Source organism: Eriocheir sinensis, unplaced genomic scaffold (assembly GCF_024679095.1).
Source record: "Eriocheir sinensis breed Jianghai 21 unplaced genomic scaffold, ASM2467909v1 Scaffold317, whole genome shotgun sequence".
NCBI lineage: Eukaryota > Metazoa > Arthropoda > Malacostraca > Decapoda > Varunidae > Eriocheir > Eriocheir sinensis.
Genome location: NW_026111629.1, coordinates 86,070 through 102,500, shown reverse-complemented (window position 1 = coordinate 102,500; position 16,431 = coordinate 86,070). Strand labels below are relative to the sequence as shown.

Here is a 16,431-nt window from a genome sequence, read left to right as displayed (position 1 = left end):
TTCCAGTAAAGCAATGTCCTTTCTATAATTAGGAGACCAGAACTGCACTGCATTATCGAGGTGCAGTCTTACCGTGGAAGTATACAAGGATAGCATCACGTCTGATTCTTTACACTCGAAGGTCCTCGCTGTGAGCCCGAGCATAGTGTTGGCTTTGTTGTATGCTTTTTTACAGTGATTCGCGTATTTCAGGTCACTGCTGATAGTGACTCCAAGATCAGTGTCCTCCTGCATCGCCTGCAGAGGTCTCCCATTCATGATATATGTGTGGTTACTATTTTGGGACCCAATGTGCATGACTATGCCATTGTCAACATTAAAAGACATTTGCCTTTTTTCCGCTAATGTGATTGAGGTCTTTCTGAATGATTACGCAGTCGTTCTTTGTGAAGGCTTCTCCACACACCTTGGTGTCATCTGCAAATTTTGATATTGTGGATTTCAATCCTGATTCTAGGTCATTGATATATATGATAAAGAGGATAGGTCCCAGCACTGACCCTTGAGGCACTCCACTAGTGACTGTAAGCCAATCGGAAGGCTGTCCGTTGAGTAGTACTCGTTGTTTTCTGTCGGTGAGCCAATCTCTAATCCACGCGATCAGATTGGCTAGAATGCCCGTAGAGTGCAGTAATGGAATGAGAGGTAAGGAGAAGAGGAGGTGAAGAGGAAGGAGAAGAAGGGAGGGGAGAGGAAGGAGAAGGAGGGGAGGGAGAGGAAGGAGAGAAGGAGGGAAGGGGAGAGGAAGGAAATGGAGGGAGGGAGAGGAGGAAAGAGAAGGAGGGGAGCGGAGAGGAAGTAAACAGGAGGAAGAGAGAAGGAGAGGAAGAGAAGGAGGGAGGGAGAGGAAGGAGAAGGAGGGAGAGAGAGGAAGGAGAAGGAGGAGGAGAGGAAGGAGGAGGAGGGAGAGAGAGGAAGGAGAAGGAAAGGGAGGAGAGGAAGGAGAAGGAGGGGAGGGAGAGGAAGGAGAAGTAGGGGAGGGAGAGAGTAGCTAGAAGGAGGGAGGTGGAGAGGGAAGGAGAGAAGGAGGGGAGGGAGAGGAAGGAGAAGGAATGGGGAAGGAGAGGGAAGGAGAAGGAAAATGGGGAGGGGAGAGGAAGGGAGAAGGAGGGAGGGAGAGGAAGGAGAAGGAGGGGAGGGAGAGGAAGGAGAAGGAGGTTAGGGAGAGGAAGGAGAAGGAGGGGAGGGGAGAGGAAGGAGAGAAGGAGGGGAGGGAGAGGGAAGGAGAAGGAGGGGAGGGGAGAGGAAGGGAGGAGGGAGGAGGAGGAGTTGAGGAAGAGGAAGAAATGAGGGGAGGGGAGAGGAAAGAGAAGGAGGGGAGGGGAGAAGAAGGAAAAGAGGGAAGGAAGAGAAGGAGGAGGAGGGAGGGAGGAAGGAGAAGGGAGGAGAGGAAGAGGGAGGAGAGAGGAAGGGAGGAGGGGGAGAGAAGGAGGAAGGAGGAGGGAAGGGGATGAAGGAGAAGGGAGGGAGAGAGGAAGGAGGAGGAGAGGAGGGAGAAGGAGGAGGAGGAAGGAGAAGGAGGTTAGGGACAGGGAAGGAGAAGGAGGGAGGAGAGAGAGGAAGGAGGAGGGAGAGAGAGGAGAAGGAGAGGAGAGGAGAGGAAGGGAGAAGGAGGAGGGAGAGGAAGGAGAAGGAGGTTAGGGATAGGGAAGGAAAGGAGGGGAGGGGAGAGGAAGGAGAAGGATGAGAGGAGGAGAGGGAAGGAGAAGGAGGAGGAAGGAGGAAGGAGAAGAAGGCGAGGGGAGAGAGAAGGGAGAAGGAGGGGAGGGAAGAAGGAAGGAGATGAGGAAGGGGAGATGAAAAGGAGGGGAGGGAGAGGGAAGAGAAGGAGGGAGCGAGAGGGAAGTAAAATGAGGGGGGAGGAAGAGGAAGGAGAAGGAGGGGAGTGAGAGGAAGGAGAAGGAGGGGAAAGACAGGAAGGAGAAGGAGGGAGGGGAGGGAGAGGAAGGAGGAGGGGGAGGGGAGAGGAAGGAGAAGGAGGGAGAGAGGGAGGAAGGAGAAGGAGGGAGGGAGAGGAAGGAGAAGGAGGGGGAGGGGAGGAGGAAGGGGAGAAGAAGGAGTGGAGGGGAGAGGAAACAGAAGGGGAGGGGAGGGGGAGAGGAAGGAAAGGAGGGGAAGGAGAGGAAGGAGAGGAGGGGAGGGGAGGAGAGGAGAAGGAGGGGAGGAGAGGGAAGGAGAAGGAGGAGGAGAGAGGAAGGATGAAGGAGGGGCTAGGGAGAGGAAGGAAAAAGGAGGGGAGGGGAGAGGAGAAGGAGGAGAGGGAGAGAGGAAGGAGAAGGAGGAGGGAGAGGAAGAGGAGGGGAGGAGGTAGAGGAAGGAGAGGAAGAGGGAGGAGAGGAAGGAGAAAGGAGGGGAGGGGAGAGGAAGGAGAAGGAGGGGAGGGAGGAAGGAAGGAGGGGAGGAAGGAAGAGAAGGAGGAGGAGGGAGGAGAGGAAGGAGAAGGAGGGGAGGGACAGGAAGGAGAAGGAGGGGAGGGAGAGGAAGGAGAAGGAGGGGAGGGGAGAGGAAGGAGAAGGAGAAGGAAGGAGGAGAGGAGGAGGAGGGGAGAAAGAGGGAGAAGGAGGGAGGAGAGGAAGGAGAAGGAGATGTCAGGGAGAGGAAGGAAAAGGAGGGGAGGGAGAGAAAAGAGAAGGGGGGAGGGAGAGAAAGTAGAAGGAGGGGAGGGAGAGGAAGGAGAAGGAGGAGGGAGTGGGGAAGGAAGGAGAAGAGGAGGGTGAGGGAGAGAAGGAAGGAGGAGGAAGGAGGAAGGAGAAGGAGATGAGTGGAGAGGAAGGGAAGGAAGGAGGGAGAGAAGGAGAAGGAAGGGAAGGGAGAGGGATGGAGAAGGAGTGGAGGGAGAGCGATGAGAAGGGGAGGGAGGGGAGGAAGGAGAAGGGAGGGAGAGGAAGGAGAAGGAGGGGAGGGAGAGGAAGGAGCAGGAGGGGAGAGGAGATGGAAGGGGCAGGAGGAGAGGAGATGGAAGGAGAAGGAGGAGGGAGAGGTGAAGGAGAAGCTGAGGGAGGTGATGGAAGGGAGGGGAGGAGAGGAAGGAGAAGGAGGGAGGGAGAGGAAGGGGCAGGAGGGAGGTGATGGAAGGGGCAGGAGGGAGAGGTGATGGAAGGAGAAGGAGGAGAGGAGAAGGGGAAGGAGATGGAGGGGAGGAGAGGAAGGTGAAGGAGGGGGCAGGCAGAGGGAGAGGTGATGAAGGGGAGGAGGGAGAGGAAGGAGAAGGAGGGAGGAGAGGAAGGAGGTGAGGGAGAGGAAGGAGAAGGAGGCAGGAGGAGAAGGAGGAAGGAGGGAGGTAGAGGAAGGAGAAGGATGGGAGGGAGAGGAAGGAGAAGGAGGGGAGGGAGAGGAAGGAGAAGGAGGTGAGGTGATGAAGGAGAAGGAGGGGATGGAAGGGGGAGGAGGGAGAGGGATGAAAGGGGCAGGAGGGGAGGTGATGGAAGGGGCAGGAGGGAGAGGTGAAGGAGAAGGAGGGGGAGAGGAAGGGGCAGGAGGGGAGAGAGGAAGGAGAAGGAGGGGAGGTGAGAGGAAGGAGAAGGAGGGAGAGGAGAGGAAGGAGAAGGAGGGAGAGGTGATGGAAGGGCCAGGAGGGAGAGGAGAGGAAGGGGGAAGGAGGGGAGTGATGGAAGGAGAAGGAGGGAGAGGTGATGGAAGGAGAAGGAGGGGAGGAGGAAGGGAGGCAGGAGGAGAGGTGATGGAAAGGAGAAGGAGAGGAGAGGTGATGGAGGGGAGGGAGGAAGGAGAAGGAGGGGAGGTGATGAAGGAGGAGGAGGAGGAGGAAGGGGCAGGAGGGAGAGGTGATGGAAGGGGAAGGAGGGAGGGAGAGGAAGGAGAAGGAGGGGAGGGAGAGGAAGGAGAAGGAGGGAGAGGTGAGGAAGGGAAGGAGGAGGAGAGGTGGATGAAGGGGGAGGGAGAGGAAGGAGAAGGCAGGAGGGAGAGGAAGGAGAAGGAGGGAGGGGGGAAGGAGGAGGAGGTGAGGAAGAGGAAGGAGAGGGGAGGGATGGAAGGGGCAGGAGGGAGAGGTGAGGAAGGACAAGGAGGGGAGGAGATGGAAGGAGAAGGAGGGGGGAGGGAAGGAGAAGGAGGGGAGGGAGAGGATGGAAGGAGGCAGGAGGGAGGGGAAGGATGAAGGCAGGAGGGAGAGGAAGGAGAAGGAGGAGGGAGAGGAAGGAGAAGGAGGGAGAGGTGATGGAAGGGGAAGGAGAGGAGGGAGATGAAGGGGAAGGAGGAGGGAGAGGAAGGGGCAGGGGGAGGGAGATGGAAGGAGAAGGAGGAGAGGGAGAGGAAGGGGCAGGAGGAGAGGATGAAGAAGGAGGGAGAGGTGATGGAAGGAGAAGGAGGGGAGGGAGAGGAAGGAGGAGAGGAGAGGTGATGAAGGGGCAGGAGGGGAGAGGATGGAAGGGGAAGGAGGAGAGGTGATGGAAGGGGAAGGAGGGGAGGTGAGGAAGGAGGACAGGGAGGGAGAGGAAGGAAGGAGGGAGAGGTGATGGAAGGAGAGGGGAGAGGTGAAGGAAGGAGGGAGAGGAAGGAGAAGGAGAGGGGATGGAGGGGGAGAGGGAGGAAGGGGAAGGAGGAGGAGAGAGGAAGGGGAAGGAGGAGAGGTGATGAAGGAGAAGGAGGGGAGGATGGAAGGAGCAGGAGGGAGAGGAAGGATGAAGGGGAGGAGGGAGAGGAAGGATGGAAGGGGCAGGAGGAGGAGGGAGGTGATGGAAGGAGAAGGAGGAGAGGGTGATGAAGGGGAAGGAGGGGAGGGAGAGGAAGGAGAAGGGGCAGGAGGGAGAGGTGATGAAGGGGCAGGAGGGAGAGGAAGGAGAAGGAGGGGAGGGAGAGGATGGAAGGAGGGGAGGTGGGAAGGGGAAGGAGGAGGAGAGGAAGGGAAGGAGGGGAGGGAGAGAGGAAGGTGATGGAAGGAGGAGGAGAGGTGATGGAAGGGGAAGGAGGGAGGTGATGGAAGGGGCAGGAGAGGTGATGGAAGGGGCAGGAGGAGAGGTGATGGAAGGGGGCAGGAGGGAGAGGTGATGAAGGAGGGAGGAGAGGAAGGAGAAGGAGGGGAGGGAGAGGAAGGGGAAGGAGGGAGAGGTGATGGAAGGGGAAGGAGGGAGGGAGAGGAAGGGGCAGGAGGGAGGTGATGAAGGGGCAGAGGTGAGGAAGGAGAGGAGGAGAAGGGAGAGAGGAAGGAGGAAGGAGGGGAGAGGAGGAAGGGGGGGAAGGAGAGGAGAGGAGAGGAGGAGGGGAAGGAGAAGGAGGGAGAGGTGAGGAAGGGGCAGGAGGGGAGGTGATGAAGGGGCAGGAGGGAGAGGTGATGGAAGGAGGCAGAGGAGAGGAAGGAGAAGGAGGAGGAGGGAGAGGTGAAGGAGAAGGAGGGGAGGGAGAGGAAGGGGAAGGAGGGAGGAGAGGAAGGATGGAAGGAGGCAGGAGGGAGAGGTGATGAAGGGGGGGAGGGAGAGGTGATGAAGGGGGAGGAGAGGAGAGGAGAAGGAGGAGAAGGAGAGGAAGGGGAAGGAGAGACTAGAGAGATAAAGGAGCAGGAGGGGAGGGAGAGGAAGGAGGAGGAGGGAGGGAGAGGAAGGAGAAGGAGGAGGAGAGGTGATGGAGGGCAGGAGGGAGGAGAGGAAGAAGGAAGGGAGGGAGAGGGAAGGAGAAGGAGGAGGGAGAGGAAGGGGCAGGAGGGGAGAGGTGATGGAAGGAGAAGGAGGGAGGGAGAGGAAGGGGGCAGAGGGAGAGGAGAGGAAGGGGCAGGAGGAGGGAGAGGTGATGGAAGGAGGGGAGGGAGAGGAAGGGGCAGGAGGGAGAGGAAGGAGAAGGAGGAGGAGAGGAAGGAAGAGGAGGAGAGGGGAAGGAGAAGGAGGAGGAGAGGAAGGAGAAGGAGGAGAGGGAGAGGAAGGGGCAGGAGGGAGAGGGGAGGAAGGGCAGGAGGGAGGGAGGATGGAAGGAGGAGAAGGAGAGGTGATGGAAGGGGGCAGGAGGGGAGGTGAGGAAGGGGCAGGAGGGGAGGGTGATGGAAGGGGCCAGAAGGAGAGGTGATGGAAGGGGAAGGAGGGGAGGAGAGGTGATGAAGGAGGGGAGGGAGAGGAAGGAGAAGGAGGAGGAGAGGAAGGATGAAGGAAGGGAGGGAGAGGAAGGAGGGGCAGGAGGGAGGAGAGGTGATGGAGGGAGGGAGAGAAGGTGAAGGAGGGGAGGGAGAGGAAGGGGCAGGAGGGAGGGTGATGAAGGGGCAGGAGGGGAGGTGATGGAAGGGGCAGGAGGGAGGAGAGGTGATGGAAGGGGCAGAGGGAGAGGTGATGGAGGGGCAGGAGGGAGAGGAAGGGGCAGGAGGGGAGGTGATGGAAGGGGCAGGAGGGAGAGGTGATGGAGGGGAGGAGAGGAGAGAAGGAGGGGAGGGAGAAGGAGGAGGAGGGGAGGGAGAGGAAGGAGAAGGAGGGGAGGGAGAGGAAGGAGCAGGAGGGAGGGTGAGGAAGGGGCAGGAGGGAGGAGAGAAGGAGGAGGAGGGGAGGAGGAGGGAGAGGTGATGGAAGGGGCAGGAGGGAGGTGATGGAAGGGGAAGGAGGGAGGGAAGGAGAGGAAGGAGCAGGAGGGGAGGGAGAGGAAGGCCAGGAGGGGAGGAGAGAGGAAGGAGGAGGAGGGGAGGTGAGGAAGGAGGAGGGGAGGGTGAGGAAGGGGCAGGAGGGAGAGGTGATGGAAGGGGCAGGAGAGAGGAGGGAAGGGGAAGGAGGAGGAAAGGAGGAGGGAGAGGGAAGGGGCAGGAGGAGGGAGAGGAAGGGGCAGGAGGGAGGGAGATGGAAGGGGCAGGAGGGGAGAGGTGATGGAAGGAGGAGGAGGGAGAGGTGAGGAAGGGGCAGGAGGGGAGGGAGAGGAAGGGGCAGGAGGAGAGGTGAGGAAGGAAGGAGGGGAGGGAGGTGATGGAAGGGGAGGAGGGAGAAGGAGAAGGGAAGGGAAGGGTAAGGAAGGAGGGGAGAGGAAGGGGAAGGAGGGGAGGGAGAGGAAGGAGAAGGAGGGAGAGGAGAGGAAGGAGAAGAGGGGAGGGAGGGGAAGGAGAAGGAGGGGAGGGAGAGGAATGGGGCAGGAGGGAGGTGAGGAAGGGAGGAGAGAGAGGTGATGGAAGGGGCAGAGGGAGAGAAGGAGGAAGGAGGGGAGGGAGAGGAAGGAGAAGGGGCCAGGAGGGAGAGGAAGGAGAAGGAGGGAGAGGAGAGGAAGGAGAAGGAGGGAGAGAGGAGGAAGGGCAGGAAACATGGAAACATAGAAACAAGGAAATGCAGGCGACAGACTGCCCGTTGGTACATTACGAGGTTGGCTGCTCTAGTGATTTAATCTGCTCGACTGCCACTTGGGGCTTGGTGAGCAGATGAAAGCACTGATATTGAGGAGCAGATGGAAGCCCCTCGTTATCCAGTTTACTCCCGACGCAGCGAAATGACGGTCGATTCTATATTTGAAGGAGTTGATGGTATTCGCATTTACTACTTCTGAGGGAAGATTGTTCCAGTGGCGGATGACTCGGTTTGAAAAGAAACTCCTTCCAATGTCTGTGTTACATCGACTCGACTGAATGGGTAAACCGTTATTTCCAGTTCTTGAGTTGGTTTGCAGTTCAAAGAATTTGGAGTAATCGACGTTATTGAACTTTTTTAGATACTTGAAGACTTGAATCATATCCCCTCGTAGGCGTCTTTTCGCTTGAGTCGTTCCTCGTACGGTTGGAATCATCTTTATGGCGCGTCGTTGAATCCTTTCCAGTACAGCAATGTCCTTTCTGTAATTGGGAGACCAGAACTGCACTGCATACTCGAAGTGCGGTCTTACCATGGAATTATACAAGGATAGCATCACGTCTGGTGTTTTACACTCGAAGTTCCTCGCTATGAACCCGAGCATAATGTTGGCCTTGTTGTATGCTTTTTTACAGTGATTCGCGTGTTTCAGGTCACCGCTGATAGTGACTCAAGATCCTTTTCTCCTGCATCGCTTGCAGAGGTCTCCCATTCATGATGTATGTGTGGTTACTATTTTTGGACCCAATGTGCATGACTTTGCATTTGTCAACATTAAAAGACCTTTGCCATTTTCCGACCATTCGATAATGTGATTGAGGTCTTTCTGAATGATTTCGCAGTCGGTCTTTGTGAGGGCATCTCCACCCACCTTGGTGTCATCTGCAAATTTCGATATTGTGGATTTCAGTCCTGATTCTAGGTCATTGATATATATGATAAAGAGGATGGGTCCCAGCACTGACCCTTGAGGCACTCCACTAGTGACTGGTAGCCAATCGGAAGGCTGTCCGTTGAGTAGTACTTTATGTTTTCTGTCGGTGAGCCAATCTCTTATCCACGCGATCAGATTGGCTCCGATGCCCGCCGAGTGCAGTTTCTTAAGGAGTCGCTCGTGCGGTACCTTGTCGAAGGCTTTCTGAAAGTCCAGGTATATAACATCACTGGGGATGTGGGCATCCCAGTTCTTATATATACCTTGGAAGAAGTCTAATAAATTCGTTAGGCAGGAGCGCTTGTTTCTGAAGCCATGCTGGGTGTCGGAGATTACATTATTGTTTTCTAGAAACTTAACAAGTTTATCTCTAATAATCTTTTCGAGTATTTTTCCTGCCACTGATGTCAAACTTATGGGCCTGTAGTTTAATGCAACGCTTTGTCTCCTTTTTGAAAATCGGTGTTACGTTCGCCATCTTCCAGTCTTCCGGGACCTTGTTTAGTTGAACTGACCGGTTGAATATGGTAGTGAGTGGTTGAAGTATTTGTTGTTTAAGCTCTTTAATAACCGCGGGGACAAACTGTCGGGTCCTGCTGACTTGTTCGTGTCGAGTTTGTCCAAGTACTTTTTACTTCTTGGTCGCATATTGAGTCAATTTCCAGCGGCGTGATCTCACCGGCGGGGCCGGGCTCTCGGGACGGGTGTCGATGTCCTCGACTGTGTATACGGATGCGAAGTTACTGGTGAGGATTCTGGCCATCTGTTTACTGTCCTGAGTTACAGATCCAGTCTCGTCTGTCAGGGGACCAATATTGATTTTACTTTTTCGATCTTATGTACGTGAAGAATTTCTTGGAGTTAGTTTTGATTTCGCGCGCTATTTGCTTTTCATAGTTGCGTTTGCTACCCGAATAAGGCTGCGACAAGCTCTGAGGCTGTTGTGGTACTGTGTGCTGGCTTCGGCCGTAGCATTCTCTTTCATCAAATTATAATTCCTTTTTTAGGTTTACTGCCCTTTTATTTCTCTGGTCATCCACGGTGGATCTACGGCCCCATTTACTTGCCTGGATTTCGTAGGCACTGTAGCCTTCTCTACTTGCAACAGCTTATCTTTGAAGACGTTCCACGCGTTGTCGATTGTATTGTCGGTGATGCCAAGTTGGTCCCAGGTCGTAGGGGGAAGCAGTGCAGGCTAAGTTGAAATTTCCTTTTTGTAATCTGGTATCACTGATGGATTATCTACGAGTTTGTGACATATGTTGATATTAAAACGGATTAAGTGGTGATCGCACCCATTAAGTTTCTCACCAACTGTACAGTCGCGAATGAGGTCGGGGTCGCTTACTAATACCAGATCCAGCAGATTGTTTTCTCTTGTTGGTTGAGTTACAACTTGAGTGAGGAACGAATCCTCCACCATTTCTAAAAGCCTGTTACCTCTTGATCTCCAGTCATCAGTCCCCAGTCAATGTTAGGGCAATTAAAGTCCCCAATTATAATTGCTTCCTTGCTTTGTGTTAGAGAGTGAATCTCTTCGTAGAGGGCAGTGTCATCGGCTGCCTGTTGTTTCGGAGGCCTGTATACGGTTGCAAGTGTTAGTTTCTTGTTATTTGCGGTTATTTCCACATAGACAGAATCGTATTTCTCTGCGTCCTGTTTGTCTATTTTATGGCAGGGAGTGTACTTTTTACGCAGCAAACTACTCCTCCTCCTTTCTTGTGCTGACTTTGTGGAAGCTGTACCCAGGAATGACATTTCGGATTCTAGATGGGTAGAGTTGGCCCAAGTCTCTGTGATGGCTACCACATCTGGTTTCTCTGTTGCAATATACGCCCCAATTTCGTCCTTTTGGGTATTAAACTACGTGCATTTGTGTACATGATAGAAATGTGGCCGTGACGAGTTGTACCAGTTCGCTTGTCGGAGGCGTGGTTAGTTACACAGTTTCTTGTGAGTCGCACTGACGCTACGGGTTGGTTGATCAAGGGCTGCCTTTGCCCCGTCCTCGCCCGCCGTTTTTGAAAGGCTTTTCGAAAAGCTTTTCACTGCCTCGTCCAGAAGTTTCCTGAAACGCGCCGATCCAACCTCATTCAGATGTAGTCCATCGTTCCAAAACAAGTCTGGGCGCTCAAGGAAGTGGTGCCAGGCGTTTGTAAACGCCACGCCTTCGTCGTCACAAATTTCCTTCAGACTAGTATTGATGTTGCTCGCTTTGCTGTTGAAGCCGGCGTAAGCGCTGATTCTGGGTAGAATTCCAGAGACAATGACGTGAGGACTTGGTCTTGTAACGCCGAATGACCTGACGGTATTTTGATAGTAGGGCCTGAGTTTGAGTAGACTGAACGTCATTTGTCCCGCGTGAATCAAATAAACTGTGTCTTCCTTCGCGAGTTCCGTGACAGCATCGACAGCTGAAGTAATGTCGTCCAGTTTGGCTCCTGGAATACAATAACGCCTCCGCGTCTCTGTATTCCTGCCGCAGAATTCTGTTAGTTGACCTCTAACCAGCGAGTCCCCTACAAGTCTAACAGATGTTTTCAGCTTGTCTGTGCCCGAAACTGTGCCTGATCTACGCAGACCACAGCAGGAAGAATGGTCTTGTGGCGTCTAATGGATGAGTAGTGAGCAGTGGGAGTGTGGTGGCGACTGGACGTGGAGGCGTTAGGGAGGGCTGGTAGAGGAGAGGGACAAGGGGAGCCAAGGGAAGATGAGGAAGAGGCGGAAGGGGTTGACTGCAGGGGAGCAGAGGAGGAGGATGTTGAGGATGTGGAGGAGGGGCAGAGGCGGAGGAGGAGGAAGGGGAGGAAGGGGTTGACTGGGGAGGAGAGAGGAGGAGGATGTTGAGGATGTGGAGGAGGGACAGAGGCGGAGGAGGAGGAAGGGCAGTAGGACTGGGGAGGAGAGGAGGAGGATGGGAGGGGGGAGAAGAAATGTATGAGGAGGTGGCAGAGGCGGAGGAGGAGGAAGAGGAAGAAGGGGTTGGCTGGGGGGGAGTAGAGGAGGAGGATGTTGATGATGTGGAGGAGGGGGCAGAGTTGGAGGAGGAGGAAGGGCGAAGAGAAGAGGAGGAGGGGGAAGGGGAGGAGGAAGAGTAGGTGGTGGTGATGGTGGGATGGGTGGGGGAGGGGGCGGGGGTGATGGCGGTGCTGGTGGTGGAGGGTGAAGAGGGAGAAGAAGAAGAAGACGAAGAAGAAGAAGAAGAAGAAGAAGAAGAAGAAGAAGAAGAAGAAGAAGAAGAAGAAGAAGGGAGTTGAGGGTGTGACGTCACGATGTCCCAGAGTAACGCATTGGAGCGTTGTAGATCCTCGTTGGTTGTTTGTAGTGCCTGAATACGTAAGTCTAAGACACAGTACCTACACATCGCGTCGCTGGTTTGGTAATGAATCGCAGCATATTTCTTTGAACAATTACAGCAATTGAAATAGTTGGACGGCATGATTACTTCTTTTTTTATTTTTTTTTATTTATTTACTGTTGCAAGACGATATATCGGTGAACTTTACAGTTAAGATGAATTTTGTATCAACACCTGAAGGGAGGCGGCTTTAAATCGGTCGAGTCACGCGGGAGAGTTTGAGGTGTGGCGTCTATGAGGGCCCACACGTGTTTTCCCTCCGGGATTAAAATTTCTGGGGATTAAACTTTTCCTCCTTTTCAAAACAGGTGCTGGTATACGGGTCAAGCTTTGTACTTCTACGTTAGTGACAGATTTTCACGTTAGTTAGACACAAGAAGCTCACTGTCTTTCACTGGGAGCTGTGGAAGGTCGTGCAGTTGTAATCCTACTGAGGAAAGACAGGAAACACAAAAAGTCGATTAATAACTTAACTGCCGTGGCAGTAGCAGGGAAGTCTGATGGAAGGTACCTCGCAACACTTCAAAGTTAGAAGGGTCACAGGAGGGAGACGTTAGTTAATTAGGTTGAGAGGTGATGAAAGGGGCCAGAGAGGTGATGGAAGGCGTACGGGTATTTTAAGTAATGGAATTAAAAAGGTGGATGAAGGGACAAAAGGGTGACGTTAAATGTAACAGGGTCGATTTACACAGGAGTCGATGGAAATAACAAGTGTCGTTTCAGACGAGGCGAAAAGCAAGGTTAAGGTTTGATGGGTAGGGCAGGAGGTCAACGGAGGAGGCAGGAGAGACTGAGAAGGGGCAGGAGGGAGAGGTGATGGAAGGGGGCAGGAGGAGAGGTGATGGAAGGGGCAGGAGGGGAGAGGTGATGGAAGGGCAGGAGGGAGAGGTGATGGAAGGGGCAGGAGGGAGGTGATGGAAGGGGCAGGAGGGGAGGTGATGGAAGGGGCAGGAGGGAGAGGTGATGAAGGGGGCAGGAGGGAGAGGTGATGGAAGGGGCAGGAGGAGAGGTCATGGAAGGGGCAGGAGGGAGAGGTGATGGAAGGGGCAGGAGGGAGAGGTGATGGAAGGGGCAGGAGGGAGAGGTGATGGAAGGGGCAGGAGGGAGAGGTGATGGAAGGGGCAGGAGGGAGAGGTGATGAAAGGGGCAGGAGGGAGGTGATGGAAGGGGCAGGAGGGAGGAGTGATGAAAGGGGCAGGAGGGAGAGGTGATGGAAGGGGGCAGGAGGTAGAGGTGATGGAAGGGGGCAGGAGGGAGAGGTGATGGAAGGGGCCAGGAGGGAGAGGTGATGGAAGGGGCAGGAGGGGAGAGGTGATGGAAGGGGCAGGAGGGAGAGGTGATGGAAGGGGCAGGAGGGAGAGGTGATGGAAGGGGCAGGAGGAGAGGTGATGGAAGGGGCAGGAGGAGAGGTGATGGAAGGGGCAGGAGGGAGAGGTGATGGAAGGGGCATGAGGTAGAGGTGATGGAATGGACAGGAGTGAGAGGTGATGGAAGGGGCCAGGAGGTAGAGGTGATGGAAGGGGGCAGGAGGGAGAGGTGATGGAAGGGGCCAGGAGGGAGAGGTGATGGAAGGGGGCAGGAGGGAGAGGTGATGGAAGGGGCAGGAGGAGAGGTGATGGAAGGGGCAGGAGGGAGAGGTGATGGAAGGGGCAGGAGGAGAGGTGATGGAAGGGGGCAGGAGGGAGAGGTGATGGAAGGGGCAGGAGGAGAGGTGATGGAAGGGCAGGAGGGAGAGGTGATGGAAGGGGCAGGAGGGAGAGGTGATGAAGGGGCAGGAGGAGAGGTGATGGAAGGGGGCAGGAGGGAGAGGTGATGGAAGGGGCAGGAGGGAGAGGTGATGGAAGGGCAGGAGAGGTGATGGAAGGGGCAGGAGGGAGAGGTGATGAAGGGGCAGGAGGAGAGGTGATGGAAGGGGGCAGGAGGGAGAGGTGATGGAAGGGGCAGGAGGGAGAGGATGGAAGGGGCAGGAGGAGGTGATGGAAGGGGCAGGAGGGAGAGGTGATGGAAGGGGGCAGGAGGGAGAGGTGATGGAAGGGGCAGGAGAGAGGTGATGGAAGGGGCAGGAGGAGAGGTGATGGAAGGGGCAGGAGGGAGAGGTGATGGAAGGGCAGGAGGGAGAGGTGATGGAAGGGGCAGGAGGGAGAGGTGATGGAAGGGGCAGGAGGGAGAGGTGATGGAAGGGGCAGGAGGAGAGGTGATGGAAGGGGCAGGAGGAGAGGTGATGAAGGGGCAGGAGGGAGAGGTGATGGAAGGGGCAGGAGGGAGAGGTGATGGAAGGGGCAGGAGGGAGGTGATGGAAGGGGCAGGAGGAGAAGTGATGGAAGGGGCAGGAGGGAAAGGTGATGGAAGGGGCAGGAGGGAGAGGTGATGGAAGGGGGCAGGAGGGAGAGGGGATGGAAGGGGCGAGGAGAGGTGATGGAAGGGGCAGGAGGGAGAGGTGATGGAAGGGGCAGGAGGGAGGTGGAAGGGCAGGAGGGAGGTGATGGAAGGGGCAGGAGGGAGAGGTGATGGAAGCGGGCAGGAGGGAGAGGTGATAGAAGGGGGCCAGGAGGGAGAGGTGATGGAAGGGGGCAGGAAGAGAGGTGATGGAAATGGGCAGGAGGGAGAGGTGTTGGAAGGGGCAGGAGGGAGAGGTGATGGAAGGGGGCAGGAGGGAGAGGTGATGGAAGGGGCAGGAGGGAGAGGTGATGGAAGGGGCAGGAGAGAGGTGATGGAAGGGGCAGGAGAGGTGATGGAAGGGGCAGGAGGGAGAGGTGATGGAAGGGGCAGGAGGAGAGGTGATGGAAGGGGCAGGAGGGAGAGGTGATGAAGGGGCAGGAGGGAGAGGTGATGGAAGGGGCAGGAGGGAGAGGTGATGGAAGGGGCAGGAGGGAGAGGTGATGGAAGGGGGCAGGAGGAGAGGTGATGGAAGGGGGCAGGAGGGAGGTGATGGAAGGGGGCATGAGGGAGAGGTGATTGAAGGGAGCAGGAGGGAGAGGTGATGGAAGGGGGCAGGAGGGACAGGTGATGGAAGGGAGCAGGATGGAGAGGTGATGGAAGAGGGCAGGAGGGAGAGGTGATGGAAGTGGGGCAGGAGGGAGAGGTGATGGAAGGGGGCAGGAGGGAGAGGTGATGGAAGGGGCAGGAGAGGGGAAGGGGAGGTGATGGAAGGGGCAGGAGGGAGAGGTGATGGAAGGGGCAGGAGGGAGAGGTGATGGAAGGGGCAGGAGGGGAGAGGTGATGGAAGGGGCAGGAGGGAGAGGTGATGGAAGGGCAGGAGGAGGTGGAAGGGGCAGGAGGAGAGGTGATGGAAGGGGCAGGAGGGAGAGGTGATGGAAGGGGCAGGAGGAGAGGTGATGGGGCAGGAGGGAGTGGTGATGGAAGGGGGCGGGAGGGAGAAGTGATGGAAGGGGCAGGAGGGAAAGGTGATTGAAGGGGCAGAAGGGAGAGGTGATGGAGGGGGGCAGGAGGGAGAAGTGATGGAAGGAGGCAGGAGGGAGAGGTGATGGAAGGGGGCAGGAGGGAGATGTGATGGAATTGGGCAGTAGGGAGAGGTGATGGAAGGGGCCGGAAGGACTGGTGATGGAACGGGGCAGGAGGAGAGGTGATGGAAGGGGGCAGGAGGGAGAGGTGATGGAAGGGGCAGGAGGGAGGATGGAAGGGGCAGGAGGGAGGTGATGGAAGGGGCAGGAGGAGGTGATGGAAGGGGGCAGGAGGGAGATGTGATGGAAGGGGGCAGGAGGGAGAGGTGATGGAAGGGGGCAGGATGGAGAGGTGATGGAAGGGGGCAGGAAAGAGATGTGATGGAAGGGGCAGGAGGTAGAGGTGATGGAAGGGGCAGGAGGGAGAGGTGATGGAAGGGGCAGGAGGGAGAGGTGATTGAAGGGGCAGGAGGGAGTGGTGATGGAAGGGGCAGGAGGGAGTGGTGATGGAAGGGGGAGGAGGTGATGGAAGGGGGCAGGAGGGAGAGGTGATGGAAGGGGCAGGAGGGAGAGGTGATGGAAGGGGGGGCAGGAGGGAGAGGTGATGGAAGGGGCAGGAAGGAGAGGTGATGGAAGGGGCAGGAGGAGAGGTGATGGAAGGGGGCAGGAGGGAGGTGATGGAAGGGGCAGGAGGGAGAGGATGGAAGGGGCAGGAGGGAGAGGTGATGAAGGGGCAGGAGGGAGGTGATGGAAGGGGCAGGAGGGAGAGGTGATGGAAGGGGCAGGAGGGAGGTGATGGAAGGGGGCAGGAGGGAGAGGTGATGGAAGGGGCAGGAGGGAGCGGTGATGGAAGGGGCAGGAAGGAGAGGTGATGGAAGGGGCAGGAGGAGAGGTGATGGAAGGGGCAGGAGGGAGAGGTGATGGAAGGGGCAGGAGGGAGAGGTGATGGAAGGGGCAGGAGGGAGAGGTGATGGAAGGGGCAGGAGGGAGAGGTGATGGACGGGGCCGGAGGAGAGGTGATGGAAGGGGTCAGGAGGAGAGGTGATGGAAGGGGCAGGAGAGAGGTGATGGAAGGGGCAGGAGGGAGAGGTGATGGAAGCAGGAGAGGTGATGGAAGGGGGGCAGGAGGGAGAGGTGATGGAAGGGGGCAGGAGGGAGAGGTGATGGAAGGGGCCAGGAGGGAGAGGTGATGGAACGGGCAGGAGGAGAGGTGATGAAGGGGGCAGGAGGGAGAGGTGTTTGAAGGGGGAGGAGGGAGTGGTGATGGAAGGGGCAGGAGGGAGAGGTGATGGAAGGGGCAGGAGGGGAGAGGTGATGGAAGGGGGAGGAGAGGTGATGGACGGGGCTGGAGGGAGAGGTGATGGAAGGGGGCAGGAGGGAGAGGTGATGGAAGAGGGCAGGAGGGAGAGGTGATGGAAGGGGGGCAGGAGGGAGAGGTGATGGAAACGGGGCAGGAGGGAGAGGTGATGGAAGGGGCCAGGAGGG

General features: G+C 56.7%; 1 protein-coding gene across 1 annotated transcript in view; it reads right to left on the bottom strand.

Moving 5' to 3' along the window:
- The window catches only part of LOC126991669 (ankyrin-3-like), a 59,943-nt gene extending 49,998 nt beyond the window's left edge, over window positions 1–9,945 (bottom strand). The window contains exons 1-2 of the mRNA XM_050850370.1: window positions 9,933–9,945; window positions 8,867–8,907 (exon numbers count right to left, since the gene is read on the bottom strand). Coding sequence (XP_050706327.1) covers window positions 8,867–8,907; window positions 9,933–9,945 — 54 coding nt within the window. The remainder of the gene's footprint in view (window positions 1–8,866; window positions 8,908–9,932) is intronic.
- Between the last annotated feature and the right edge of the window lie 6,486 nt (window positions 9,946–16,431).